Raw genomic sequence first — 15046 nt, forward strand, 5'->3', positions numbered from 1 at the left:
GAAGGCCAAATCCGTTATTTTTCTAGGAGAAAGGCAAGGGACAAGATTGGACAGAGTCATTTGAATATTCCATTTTCAAAGGAAATGAAAAGTACAGCTTCAGAGGAGTCTCACACTGGAACATTTTCTTTTAGCCAGCCTGGGAATAGCCTATGTAAAAGCAGTAAAAGGCATGAAATTTTGAGGACCAGGCAAAAGCAAATACCTTCCTGTGTGTTCAGATAACTCTGTGGTTTTTAGATTTCCCAATAAGTTACTAACCTATTAACGTTTTCCTTAAGGTTAATCGTTTCGGATGACAGACAAGTTCAGGTCAGAGTTTAACTGTTCTCTTCAGTGAATGGAGAAGACATTGTTCCTGTTTCGTATTACTGGCACAGCTTATAAGGTAGTTGAGCCTCAAAATAATGTACCATCTAAAACATACAGTAGAGGAAAAGCATTAAGGTAATGGAAACTCAACATTTCTAATGTTCCAAACATATAAATAGAACCCGAGTCAGTACATTAGACAATTGACTGGCTTTGCTTGAATGCACGCAGGAATAAATGGAAACATCCTTATTTCCTATCCCAAGGGGCAATTATTTCAGAGCCTGGTTTTGTGCATTAATAAAAAGCAAGATTCCATTGTCTGGTAGCTAAAATATCTTACTATATATGCTGTATAAGCAGTCCAGCAGCAGAAACAGAAGAAAAACCCAGAACTCTAGCATCACACTCTCTAAACGAGCTCTTACCATACCTAGCATATTTCTGTGTGTATATGTAGTTATAATCAATGAAAATATATTATCAGAATGGTATATTGCTTGTATACTTTAGAAGTTCTGTTGGTCATCACATGTCCTGGCTGCGCTTGTGTCCACAGATGGTCCAAAATGCTTATTTCTCAAATGCTACAATGAGTCTGACATGCAAAGACTGGAATTTCACACCTCTTTAGGAGAGAAGGGGACTGGACTGCAACTCAAAAAACAGCTTGCTTCCAGCTCACCACTGATACATTCATTCATTTCTTTGAGCTTCCCTTTCCTTTCTTCTCTCTGCACACCTTCAGTAGTTTGCCTTTACCCTTTAGAAGAAAAATAACGACAACATAAAAAGAACTTAGAAACAAAGTATTCAGAAATTGTACATATTGCTTCTTCTCCACATCTGTGAAAGAAACACGCTACCGTGATGTGAACCAAATTCTTCCTCGCAGTTATGTCCAGTGTCGTCATTCATGTTTGCCCTAGCCACACGGCCGACGGCTTGATCAGGTGTTGAAACGCCAAGGACAGAATAAAGCCCAGGTTCATGTTGATCCTGTTTTAGAAAGCACTGAAAAAGCAGGGTTTTTTCAGGAAGGTTTGTTTGGTTATTTTGCATCCGAGACACTGAATGCCACTGAAAGCCTCAGATCCTGCCTCACCACTACCGCACAGAGTGCTTTGGGGACTTTCTGCAAAATGCTGTAAACTTCCTCAAATCAGTAAAATTGGGCTGAAACCAGATGGGAGACCTATCAAATTTCACACGCCAGGATTTTGCAAAGATTTATCATTAGAGACAGATTATTCTAATAAAGTCAGATTCACTAGAAGACAAAGCTGGTAGGATTGATTTTTATTTAGAGGAAGTCTTGCAGTTTGTGTTTAAGCTGCCTATTTAAATAGGCAGCTAGCATGCTAATGACATCTTAGGAAGAAAAAAAAAGATTCTTGGAGATACATGATGTGTTTAATTGAAACCATTAGTTTTACTGGCAAACAGCTTCGTATTTCTGTTCTGTTAATCCGAACAAAGTGCTGCAATTATGACTCAATACATAATGTCCTCTAGTGCTACTCACCCCACATTCCCGAAGTATAGAAAGAAAACAAAACTGTTTTCAGTTAACAAAACATTCCATGCTTCTATCCAGAATACTTTTATTATATGGTTATCATATACATCAGAATTATATTGGGAACATTTACAAATATGTAAAGATAGTTCAAAACCTCCATTATTCACATACACACTAACTCACACACTCGTTTTGCATGTCTAGTCAGTTATCAGGTGAATGATGCACAAAATTATTGCTTTGTGAACATACACCTCAGATTAGATTTAATCTTCAGTGGCAAGAATTGAGATATTTAAAAAAAACCAAGTCTTAAATACCCTGTATAACATACCTGTGCATAAACCTAAAGATATGTTTAGCTTACCCATTACCTTTGAAATACTTACCAAAATTAAAATTTGAAACCCATTTATAAAAAAAAAAGTATTAAAAAGTTCACCATTATTTACAAATCCGATTAAATTACACATAAATAAATATTTACATTCAGCACACTGCTTCCCTTAATACACATAAAGCCTCCCTGGAAATATTTTTTGGCCTTAATAGGCAAAAAAAAAAAAAAAAAAAAAAGTTATGTGCCTATTCTTTCAAGTTTCCCCCCCAATTTAAAAACAAGAAAATATAAATATGTGAATAAAGCTGCAATATCCTTAGACACAGAAAGTGAGCTTTCTAAAAGCATTTTCATTTTGAACTAGTCCTTGTTAAAAAAATATCAAGATAACATCCACTGCAGCCAACATTACTGCAGTTTTTAAAAGCCTGAATATTTCCATAAAAATAAGCATGTCAAATACCATCAGATAACTTTTAAATCTAACAGGATTTTAGTACTCTCCTATGGTAATCTGAAAATAAAGGAAAAAAACACCAACAAAATAGAACAAAACAAAAAAAACAACCCACAGAATAATCTTACTATTTTCAGGTGTTTATAAAAAATTTTAATGTACATAAATCTATAGACCGTTGTTTAATACTGCTTTATTGTTATTGTTGCATTTAGAGAGAATAAAACCCTGAAATTGTATCAGATAACAAATAGGCTTCCAACTAAAATCTGTATCTTAAAAACTATGCACGAAGCTGGTCACCACTAGATACTTAGATGGAAGTGGAAAAGGAATCTAAATATATATCTTTGTATATTTCCATCAAAAACCCTTTATAGCACCACTTTTACAGCAAAGGATTTCCATACACTTGTACCAAGTACTTATCTTCTGGTAATTGCTTCCACAGATAAGGGATACTGCAGCTTTTAGAAAGACTTGTCTCATGGATCCAGGGGGAGTGAAGATCCTGAATAAGGTGATTTTTTTTTTTCCTTTTTTCCCCTCCTTTCTTTAAAAAAAAAACAAACAAAACCAAAACAAACAAAAACCCAAACAAAACAAAACAAAAAATTAAAATGAACCCAAATCTCTATGTTCCCCCCGGCAAGAAGATCCCAGTCTGTGTTTCGGAGGAAGAGTTTAAAGTCTGGTTTCTCTCCTTTTACTTCCTGTGCTTGTCCATTTTATCAATGGTTTTGTTGGTTTCTGCAGGACTCTGGTCGCCAGCGTTCATGTACGTTTTGTCTGCTATTTTTAATGCTTCATTTAGGTAGTTCTGGACGGATGTCATGGCAGCACAGATGGCAGCACTCCCAAAGCCATGTGTGATCAGGCTAAAATGAGTCAAACAGCCCTGGATGCCAGGGTCCAAGATGGGACTAGGTCTCGTGTTTCCAAGGGGAGTTCTGTCCTGAGTGAGGAGGTCTGTGAATTCCTTACAAATCTGCCTGCAAGACACAAAGGGATCACACTTTACACCATGGTGGGAATTTATGCAAAAGCAAATAAATAAATAAAAATAACAGAGGAAGTCCGTATCAAAGACTTGGCAGTTATGTGGGTATTAGTTTTCAGAAATTCTTTACTCCACCAGCAGCGTCGTCTAAAATTAAAGCCTATTTATTAGCATCCGTTTCTGATGAATCTTCTGTTCACAAAAACTCATACACACTCTGCAAAATAATCTCTCCACCTCTGGTGTCTGGCTGGCTCTGCATCATTTGCTCTAGATTTTAAGGAAGGAGTGGGAATTGAGGGCTAGTTTCTATGAGAACATCCACAGCTGCAGTTAAGCAATTTAGAAAGACTAAAGCAGCTGAATAGGAGATTCAATTTAGTTGTGCATATTATATGTATATGCCCTCTTTAATAGAGACCTAGGCCCTGATCCTGCAAACACTAACACATATGCCTGGCAAAACATGAATGGTTAATAATGCTCAAGCATATGTTGTTTGCTGCTTGTAAATCTGTCCCCTTGATGGGATTTCACAGGAGCTGAGCAATCTTAACAGAATCATCACTTTATCAGAATTTCTCAATCGCAGACATCTTCCAAAAAGATTACTGTTATTAGTGCTAATAACAATACCAATAATGATAATACTGAAGAGCAGAAGGAGCTGCGCTCAGTAAAAAGCATAATGTTCAAGAAACTGGGAAGAGAGAGACTATATTGCTAAGAGATATTTTTGTGAAAGAAGGTCTCTTTTTCAGGGAAAGATGTATTAATTCAGCAACAGGAGGAGTGTGTTTTGCATGCCTGATCTGAGCCCAAAGTCAGGGCAACTCTTCTCAGCAGTTTAAGCAGGCTTTTCTCAGATCCTCTGCAGAGCGAGGGTGCCTTCCAAAACCAGGAATTGCACTAACCCCAAACCAGAAAACATCTCGGACCAGAACAGATCATGAACTGAAGGCTTTGTTAAACCTCAGCCTGGGAAGGCTGGGGGGGAAGGGGACAGCAAGCACTCCGGCCACCAGTTTCAGATAAGTGTAACTCAACACAGGTATTTCCTACCAGAGACCTGTTCAGTACGTGGTTTATTTACAGGTACAAGTGTCTGCAGAGCAGCCATAACGAAGCTTCTCTCCTTTACCCTTCCTTCCCTGTTCATCAAGCTTTGCAGTAGGAATTTAGTTAAGTACAGGAACATTTCACATCTACCAAAGGCTGGCTTTCACTGGACTATAAAAATCCTCAGCTGTAACAGTGAAAAGGGACTATCCACAGTTCTTGACTCCCTAGTGTCCCATGGGGGAAACCTGTGTGCTGCTACTGCCAAAAGCACTTAAGAGGACATGGCAGCAGAGCTTCCCTTGCCCCCAGCACGCCCACCAGTAACTCTCCTTGGAGATGGCCCTCTGGGCTGCACGTACGCAGAGGTGGGTGAACCATCTCCTGCTCCCAGCCCTGACACTGGTTCACGTTCCCAGGCCACACCTGCCCTCCAGGTCCTCAACCCTGTGAGATCTAGGGACATCTTTTTCTTAGAGATACAGCTGTCCCAATATAGGGCTTTTTCTGAAGTTTTTACTCCAGTTAAAAGAAAAAAGAACAGAACTGGTCCGAACTGCTTTAGAGTTATTGTACAGGCTTCTTCTTATTATTATTGGTTCAGACTGAAATAATCACTGCCATAGTTGAACTCAAACCAAAACCAAATAAAAAGAATTGCTTCATCTCCCTGATTAAAATTACACATGAAAAAGTACCAAACTGTCCACAGTCAGATACTCATGGTCAGACAAAAGCATCTTTAAAAAGGAGAAGAAAAAAGAAAAAAATCTAAGCCCAAAACTTACTTTGCAGCAAGAAGCATATTCTTCCTGTTTGCCATCTCATTGCGGCCCATGTGTGGTCTAGTTAAATATTCGGCCACCGCTTTAGAAGGAAACTCTGTCTCACAAACGTAACCAAAGTCACGAGCAAGATGTACAGCTTCACCTGGCATGGGTAGAAGGGAATGCTTATTAAATGTAGTAACATCTATTTGTTGAAAGGAGATCAGGGAAATTAAGCAAAATACCGTGAATTTTTGAAGTATATTCCTATTTTAGAAAGGGACCCTGCTATTTTACCACCATACCACTCGTTACCATTTTCTAACTGATAGATCAGTGTTTCTTTGTAAGTTTGCATCAAGAAAAAAAACCTGCATGGTGACTGGTACAAAAAAATAATTCTCTTGCCTTTATATTGGAAAGAAAAACCCCTATCTCTAGGCAGATTAACTGTGCAGCAAAGACTAGAATTCAGTCTAGATCAAACTGTCCACTGATAAAAAACCTGGGAACTAAATTCCACTTACATAATAAAGGGTTTATCAGTTTAGTATATTTTCTAAATACTTTCTAATAAGCGTTTTCATATAGAAAATAAAATTGTAAGGTGTATAACTAGGCCACTTTTTTTTTAATTAAGGCAATTTGATCAGCGTTAAAAAAATGGATTGGCGTGATCAGTGCATTACCTGTAATGTACATGTGTGCACGTACACACATATAAGCTCTCTTAAACCCAACTTCCAAAAAAAGGTTTTAAATGGAAGGTGCTGTATTATTTGAGCTGATGTAGAAGTGAAATAGCAGTAAGGTATTGTTAGATCATTTTTCACTTTTCAGTTGCTGCTTCTATTCCTATTAAATTGTACCACTACCAGGAGCTGCTTTAAACAGAAACAGAAAACATAACCACACACATACATATATATACACCCTTCAAATCAGCTTAACTGATAGAGGGTCCACATAACATGTAACAGATTAAAGGGGCTCCAGTTTCCTATCAGGAAGTCAAAAGCTATAAATCTCACTTTATATGCTTGTTTATTAGACAAGCTTCTGAGGATACCGCTGAGGTAGGGCCAGGCATTGGAGTCAGCTGCTCCGGACTTTTCCCAGCAGGGAAAAATTTCCGAATAGGGAACCAAACCCCCTAATATGATGAGTTTCACCCCTTTTGCCTTCCCTGCCTGTCCCTGCTCACACCCTTACAAAACCTGAAACAACCAGCCCCCTCGAGAAACACAGACTGGACAACCGTGCATTTTGAACACCTTGGCATATAGGGGTTACTGCATCCCTGCTAGCATCCTTGCGATGCAGCCGTGAGGAAGAGGAGTATTAGCTGGGTTTGTGCAGGTAGGGCCCTGAGGCCAAGGGCTTAGAGACCAGATTTCAAGGGAGAAGAAGGGGAGAGGAGTCCCCCAAAGGCAACCCAGCTGTTAGTTGCTGCAATGTTCCCATCATGCTAACTTCAAAATAAATAAAAAACTCTCCATTATGTTCATTGACTTTCTAGCCTTGCCCTGCTTTGCCTAGAGGATAAAAGCTGTACACAAGGGAAAAAAAAGTTTATTTTTAAGACACGTTCAAGACTGACCTTCCACCAAAGACGTCAATAGCGTCACATTTGCAGCTTTCCTTCTACCAGCGGGAAGATTCAAGCCAATTTTATCCAGTTTTTCTCGTAATGATCTGCCACCATTTTTAGATTTGGCTCTGTAATTAAAGAGAAAAAAATGGCCTTATTTATCTTCACGGAACACTTATTTTTAAAGATGAGAAATTCCAGTTACTGACATTCAATAGGGTTCTACTGGGGGGAAGATTTTACTGTTTTTTAAACAGGCTCTTTTCAAGTGACCTACTTTTTAAAGGCTCTACTACAAACCAGCCAGGATGAAACACAGCAGAGCTCAAAATCACAATATTTCAAACTGCACCATCAAAACCAACAGCTGCAGAACGATCGCTAGCCAAATTAAGTGTATGCAAAAAAGGACATATAAAGTGTCCTCGTAATGATTAATCAAGACCCCGAGATTTAATCCAAAAATCATTCCATGGGGAAACAGTTTGTCACAGGAATAAGAAAGCTCCATGAGCCTTTTGAGACAAAAATCCAGCTTTAAACAGAGAATGAGAATTGCTGCCAGAGCTGTTAATAGCACTTCTTGAGAAGTAGCAGCAGAAGTGCAAAGAAGTTTTATTTCCAAAGCCTATTAGGATTCAGTGTTGTTGGGGTTCTTAAAAACGAGAAATTTGCTAAAAGGCTTTCTTGGCTCCTCGGTGCACCGATCTGGCTGCTCAAACACACACATAAGCACAGGGGGGGAAAAGAAAAGTCCCAAACAATAGACAGGATGGGGCTGGCTGTACGGGGAGTCGCAGCCTACCCCAGCCTACCTTCGCAGCACTCCTCCCAGCAAAGAGGCGTTGAGACACTCGGGGGGCGAGAGCCGCCTCTGCACCTCTGCGACTGTCACTTTGTATTTCGACGTGGAGCTCAGGAGGGAAAGTCTCCCCGGAACAGAACAAAATACTTCATTGGGGTTTATGACCACTCCAATTAATCCATCCTTTTGGCAGGGGAGACTCAGAGCACTGTTTTTCGTTAACGAAATGGGACCTGCGGGAGGAGGAGGGAAAGCAGGTATTTTATAAAAGGGAAAAACAAATAGGAAGCGGCAAGTGCATTTCCTTTCTACAAAAAGAGACCGGGAGACAGGATTTAATTTTGCATTAGCTGCTCCCCCCGCTGAGCCCCGTCCCCAGCACCCATCTGCAGCACGGGGCTGGGCTGCAGCCGACAGGTCCCCACAGCTATTCCCCAGGAGCTGTATTTTGCCACTCTAAATTTCGAGGAGCTGCCCAACACGACTAAGAACACTTTTTAAAAAACGCACAAAGAGCACATCTCTGAAGCAGCATGCTGCAAGTTAGCAAATCCGTACTTACAAAAAGCCCGATACAACTACAGACTCCAAATCAGCATCCTTCAGCTACGGCCAAAAACTCTTTCCGAGCCGAGGCAGGGAGAAGCCTCCCAGCTCCTGCTGGGCTTCATCTTCCACCTCGCACACGCGGATTTAAGAAACCGCCTTTGGAATTTAATCCCGACAAATTCATAGCAGACAGTAGGACAGAGAGAGGGATGCAGCCCGGCAGAGAACTGAAAGTAAAACGCTGCTCGTTAATGGCTTCAGCCTTTAGGTGAGCAGGGACAGCAAAGGCTTTGCAAGGAGCAAGCCACAGATCCAGCTTTTCCAGCCCCTTGCGAACCCACCCAGTTAACCCCCAGATCGGAAAGGGTTAAAGAGCCGAGGTCGGCCCCGCTCCCCGGAGGGGGAAAGATTTTTCAGGGGGGCATCTGACAGCGAAATTATTCTCCTGTGAGCTCAAGGCAGCAATCAGCGCCCTGACAAACACTTCTGCTTTTCCTCAGTTAGGTATTTGTTTGAAGTCTTCAGAGGAAACTTCCACTGATTTTTTTTTTTTTTTAAGGACAAATTTGTTTAAAAACAAAAGCAGGGGGAAAAAAAACCCTAAATGACTGTAAATTGAGTCAATACGTCTTTCTCCTTCCTTAAAGCCTCAGCTACAAAACCATCTCGATTAAGATAAAGCCGAGCAGGCTTATGCCAGCGAGCTCATTCCCTTGTCAAGTCTTGTAGAGTTGAAGAGGGGGGGAAAGGGAAAAAAAAAAACAACAAAAACCCCCAAACTGTCTTCGAGTGCTAGCAACAACAACAACACCACCACCACCACCACACCAAGAAAACCTCAACAACAAAAAAAGCGCCCCGTGTCACTTGTCACTTTACACACACTATTCCAGGGCAGCATTAAATTCGGTCCAAGGTCCTGGTTGCGATTAGAGCCACACACAGTCGGTTGAAGCCACACACAAGAGCAGGGACTCGTCCGTGGGGGGACGGCCAGTGTCCCCCGGAGCAGCCTCGCCGCCGCCGGACCGGGGCAGCCCCGGGGTTTGTCCCCGCGGCAGAGGGGGACGGGGCGGTCCCCGCCGCCTTCCCTTGGACGGCGATAGACAAATCCAGCGACGGAGAGAGGGTGATAAAACCCCCTCCGCCCTCCCGATCCGAAAGGATCTGTCTTTTAAAAGATAATAAGGCGTCAATTCACCGGTGCGTCATTAAACTTCAACTATTGACAAGGGAAAGTAAACTGCAGTGGCACCTTACTGACCTTTTCTAATGACTGTCTGGTCATGCATTAATAAGTGTTGATCTTCCACATTCTGGAAAGAGAAAGGGGAGAAAGTTTCGCACCCTGAAAAGCTGAGAGGGAACGAGCCGGGGGCTTTTGGGAAACCCACACCCGACCCCGCGTCCCCGTTTTCAGGACAGAAAGGGCGAAAAGGCGGTTTTCGCTCCGAGGATGGGGATGGGGCAAGCAAAGCTGGAATGTGCCGAAGGGGACGATGCCTGGCTCCGCTGCGGAGCGCTCGGGCAGCTCTGCGGGCCGGGGAGCGCCTGGGGCCCGAGGGGACGGTGGGGGGTGGGGGGGGAGGGGTGTCCTTACCTGCACCTCCTCCATCTGGTGGGCCATGTCGTGTAGGCCCAGGTTATCGGCCAGCGCGGAGGCGTCCAGCCCGTGCCCGTGGGGCAGGAGGAGCTCGGAGCGCCGGTACGTTTCCCTGCGGCCGCCGGCTCCGCCGCTCTCCAGCGCCGAGAGGTGGGGGACGAGGCCGGGGCGGCCGTGGGGGGCGAGGCCGGCCGGGTCCTGGCTCTGCCGGTTGGGCCAGGCGCTCTGCTGCTGGCTGGGGGGCGGCGGCGGCGGCTGGTGCAGCGGGTTGATGGAGAAGGGGTCCCCGAGGTGGGAGTAGGGGTCGCTGGACTGGGAGTAAGGCAGCGGCTGGTACGGGGGGGGGAAGTAGGGGGGCTGGAAGTCGGAGGCGCCCGAGTGGGAGAGCGGCGGAGCCGGGCTGTACAGGTGCTGGCTGACCGCCGAGAGGTGGGGGAGCCGCGGGTTCCCGTTGCTGCTCCCATCGTGCCGGTCCTGGAACGCACAGAGGGTGGGAGAGAAGGGGGGCGGCCGTCAGGGGGGCTGAGGCGGCAGCCCAGGCTCGGGGGGACACGCCGGGCAGCGGCCGCTCGGGACCGCGGGCGGCGGCACTTGCTGGCCCCGGGGAAGGGAAGAGGAGCGGAGAGAGCCGCCCTGCTCCTGCCCAGGGAGCCTTCCCTTTTTAAGGCGCTTCGCGTAATAAATCAGCCCCACTCCGAGGGAAGAGGTTACAGACCAGTTCTCACTGCTCTCCTCGTCACGACTACGACAGACTAACCCTCACGCTTGTGCGAGTCATTGGAAGAATCATTAAAAGAAGAAAAATTCAAATCGGCGACGCAGCCCGATTTCCCCCGCGCTGTCCCGGCCGGGGAGGAGGCTCCGAGGCCGGGGGCTGCGGACCCGCTGCCCTTGGAGAGAAGAGCCCCGGGCAGGGCAGGCCGGAGGCCCCGGCACCCCGTCCCTCCTCCCTCCCGAGGCCCCGGGAGCCGTCCGGGACGCACAGCTCTCGCCCGACGGCTGCTGGCGCGGCAGGGAAGGACGGCGTTTCTCCCTCCAGCCGTCCCATCTCTGCTTCTCTCCCGATTTCAAATCTCAGCAGTCAAAGCTTAAACGTCTACATTGGGCTGATCCAGGGATTTAGCAGCTTCTGGCTTCACGGTCATTAAAATAACAGGGCTAGTTAATAAGAGGTGAATGGGGTCCCAATGGAGCGTGAAGCGGGGACTGCAGCTAATCTGTAGGAGCCAAGCAGGCGGACCGCGACCAGTGGAGCGGGGGGGGAACACGGCGGGACGGGACACACACAGCCGCCTTCGGAGAGATCAAAACCCGGCACCACCTCACGGGGGGTGGGAGACGCTCCCGCGGGGGGGGAAGCGTGGGAGGGAAGGTCCGAGTGGAAGGTCCGACTTCTTCCGAGTGGAAGGTCCGAGGGGCGGCCGGCCGGGCACTGCCCGGCTTCATCCCCGCAGCAGCTGCTACCTGCCGGCCGGCTCCTCCGCACCTCCCGGCCCTCTCCCACCCGGAGCGGGGCCGGCGCCGCTCGGCGCCCCGCAGCCCGGACCGGTCCGACAGGCTGGGGCACTCGGCACCGCGCTCCGCAGGGGGGGCTGGGGGCTGCCGGGGGCTGCCCGGCTCTGCCCTTGGCCCCCCTGCTGCTTCTCCCCGGCTGCGGGGGGGACACCCCGCTCCCCTACGGCGCTGCGCCACCGGCCGGGGGGGGACGCGGGCTCGTTCCTCCCAGCCGGGGTTTTCATTCGCGTCTTATTCAAGAGTTCGAAAAACTCGGGGGGAAAAAAAAGAAAAAACAAATCGTACCTCCAAAGAGAAAAAAAAAGACAAAAAAAAAAAAAAAAAAGAAAAAGCAACCCGGGGTCTTCGGAAGGGACAAATCCCGCCGGCGGGGAGGCAGGAGAGCCGGGTGCCGGCTGGGAGCGAGCGGGGAAGGAGGGCAGCGCGGCTCGGGGGGCGGCGGAGCTCCGCGCTGCCCCACGCCGGACCCCCCCTTCCCCACTCCTGACCCCTCCCCGCGCCTCTCACCTCGCAGTCCTCTTCATACTTGACATTATCTGCTAGTTTCCACAACATGGCGTCCAGCGTCCAAACCAGGTGTGCGGTGCCGAAAACAGACGAGAGCTCAGCCCCCCCCCACGGGCGGTAAATCCACGTCGGCGCTGGGGAAGAGGAGCTGCCCCCCGGACGGAGCTCAGTTGGCAGGCATGAAGGCAGATGACGGACTAAACCTCCGCGCTAATGGTCACTCGGGTTTTTTTCCCTGCCCAGACGCCCTTAATGGCAATAGGATTATCATAACTCCTCCCCAGGGATGGCTCGGCAGCCGCGACCGCCAGCCACTCAGGAGGGAGCGCGCAGCCTCAAGCCACTCCTTCCGCGCTGCGCTCCGCGCCCGCGGAGGGGTGGGCAGGCAGCGCAGAGCTGGGCCCCCCCCCCGCACTCAGGGCGCAGTCCTGGCCCACGGGGAAGGGGTCATGCGTGGACATCCCCCCGGCACCCACACTGCAACGAGGCGGCCCCAAAAAGCCCCCCCTCCACGTGTGGGATTCTTTTTTTTTTTGGGGGGGGGGGAGCAGTGTCGGGTGTGCCCGCCCCACGCGTGGAAGGACTTTGCTAAAAGCCGCGTGGGGAGGCGCAGCGCCGGTGCCCCCACACTCGGCGGGTTCTGGGCGAAATAAACTCGGAAAAAGCCCTCGTTGCAAAAGCGAGAAAGTCCGAGCGCCAGCCTGAGCTCAATTTGCATAATTGTCAAGAGTTTGAATTACTGATTACAACTTGTAAGCTACCAATGTTTAAGGTATAATTTACTTAATTATCCGACGAGATTATTGCAGTTGTGTTGAATCCCGGGTAGGTAAAGCAGCACTGATTCAGCGTCCCCGATTCGGGGCTGTGTGAGTTGTGCCCCTGGTTCCTCGCATCATTATTAGTTTTATTTTTTTAACGAGAATCCCGCCTGTCTAACCTTTTCGCGCAAACTTGGGGCTGGGGAAGCAGGTGGGAGGCGAGACGAGCATTTTCGGATGCCGTGAGCACACTTCCATCTAAGCTTAGAAAATACTTCCCTGCCAAATTGCTACCCTTCTGCAGCCATTTGATCTATGCAGTTATGTGTGTCAGACAAAATGAACATCGTTTTCAAAAGCAACGACTTCTCCCAGTGTTTTAAGGCTCATCCGGATCGCTGCTCATTTACATGAGAGGAGCAAGTGTTTGTTTATTGTGCGGGGACAAAAGGTGACCCTGGACGGTGCTGGCTGCGGAGATCTCGGCGATCCCGGTGCCCGGTGCCCAGCCGCCCGAGAGCTGGTATTAAAGGCCCGAGGTTGACCCACGTCTCGAAATTTAAACCAGTTCACACTTCCCTCGCTTTTTTTCCCTAAGGATCAGCGAAGAAAAATAACAAGAATAATAATTAAAAAAAAAAACAAACACCAACCCCAAACACCAAAAAAACCTCCATCCGACTAAATGAATGATCTAAAAATAAAACCGAGGAGGACGGGGCTGCTGGAAGTAACTGCTGGAGGTGTTATCTGCCTTATCTAGCACGCAGGTGCTGATTTGCAGCAGTTGCATTAAGCCCAGCAGCAGCAGGGACTCCGCATTATCATTTTTGGTGGAGTCCCTATTTATTTTTTTTACGACGGTGTTTTTCTTCCAGGGATGTTTCTTTGAAATGCAGTTCGCGACGATTATTAGCGAGTGTGCTTGCGCTGCTCCTGGCGTCATTAAGACTAGGAATCTAAATAATAAAAGACAGGGGGAGCTTAAAGTTCATTTGTATTAAAGGGACAAGATGGATTCAGAAAGAAACGAGGAAGGGAACCGTCGGGCTTCCCAGGTTTGGGATCAGCTCTTTTTCCTTCTGAAGAGACCCTGCACTACAGCAACGCGGGTCATTTTTGTCATAACCTCAGCAGCCAGATTTTCTTTCTGCTCAGAAATGAGAGGCGACCATGATTTTCTCATTCTTTACAATTGCCAAGGTCTGAGCACCTTCGTTTCGTTTCTTTTGGTGGCCAAAACTACGAAGATGAATCCGGTTTCTTATTATTTGTTGTGTATATATAAATATTATTTATAAATAGAGGCGTGGAAGAGGATGAGGGATTTATAAGAAATTACCTAAACAAGGCGACCAAAATAAGCACTCCGCTTCCTAGAAAACAAACCGAGAGAGCAAAGAGGCTAAACACGGGGAAGTTGGAGACAAACTTTCCCGTCCATCCACTTGCTCCTCGGTCCCTGCCCGCAGCACCGGCAGCTGCCGGGGACCGGCACGGGGTGGGGGTCCCGCGGGGAGCAAACAGCCGGGCCGGGCGAGGCGAGGGCAGGCGCCACCCGCCGCCTCCCGCGGGTGCCCGGTCCCGGGGGCTCCCCCCGCGCCCCGGCCGCCGCCGCGCAGGTGATGCCGCCCCGGCACCGAGCGGGGCTCCTGCCCCGGGTGCTTCTGTCGAGGGATGCTTTGGTTAAATAAGCGGCCCGGCATCCGGGCGGCTCAGGCCTTTTCCGGGGGGGAGGAGGCTTTTTGAGGCTCTCCCTCGCCGAAGCGTGGCTTTCCGCGGTCCTCTGCCTCTGCACGCCACCCGACAGAGCAGCGGGCTGCGGCCGGGGGCCACGGCAAAGCACAGCGGCGGCAGCGCCCGTCCTCCGCCCGGCCCTGCCCTCCCACGCCCGGCGAAACTCTCCCTTTCCAGGGAACTCCCGGGCACAGGACAGGCAGCCAGGGCTGCTGCAAGGACACGGTACCTCCCCGGACACTCCCTTTGAGACACGGGTCAGAACTGCGCAGGAACCAAGGAGCAGCCAGGGAGGTGGCTCCTGGCAGGTGGCAGCTTTATTCACTTATTAATTTAAAAAAAAAAATAATTGGTGCCCTTATGTTGGGGACATCCCCTGTTTCCAAGGAGAAGTGTTTCCTTGCTTCCCGGGGGCTTAGTTCCCCCCCACACCTCTTTACGAGGAAGCAGTTTCCCTTGGGGGACCATAAAGCACCCCCAGGTGTGAAGACGCTCTCGGGAGGGGAGTCAGAGCCCACTGC

The 15046-nt window shown here is 48.1% G+C and overlaps 1 protein-coding gene across 1 annotated transcript; it reads right to left on the reverse strand.

Moving 5' to 3' along the window:
* Positions 1-3337: 3337 nt before the first annotated feature.
* TFAP2C (transcription factor AP-2 gamma) lies at positions 3338-12075 on the reverse strand. Its single transcript, XM_072879165.1, has 7 exons — positions 12028-12075; positions 10003-10479; positions 9667-9718; positions 7864-8086; positions 7058-7176; positions 5479-5620; positions 3338-3623 (listed from the first exon to the last, which is right to left on the reverse strand). The coding sequence occupies exons 1-7, from the start codon at positions 12073-12075 to the stop codon at positions 3338-3340; spliced, it is 1347 nt and encodes a 448-aa protein (XP_072735266.1).
* Positions 12076-15046: the final 2971 nt, after the last annotated feature.

This window comes from Ciconia boyciana, chromosome 14 (genome assembly GCF_034638445.1).
Source record: "Ciconia boyciana chromosome 14, ASM3463844v1, whole genome shotgun sequence".
Classification (NCBI taxonomy): Eukaryota; Metazoa; Chordata; class Aves; order Ciconiiformes; family Ciconiidae; genus Ciconia; species Ciconia boyciana.

Excerpts from the sequence above, each read along its gene's own strand:
- TFAP2C (XM_072879165.1), bottom strand. The coding sequence starts at position 12,075 with ATGTTGTGGAAACTAGCAGATAATGTCAAGTATGAAGAGGACTGCGAG. Across the intron at positions 10,480-12,027 it reads AGTATGAAGAGGACTGCGAG|GACCGGCACGATGGGAGCAG; the intron begins GTGAGAGGCGCG and ends TGTGCGTTCCAG. Across the intron at positions 7,177-7,863 it reads CTGGGAGGAGTGCTGCGAAG|AGCCAAATCTAAAAATGGTG; the intron begins GTAGGCTGGGGT and ends CTTTAATTACAG.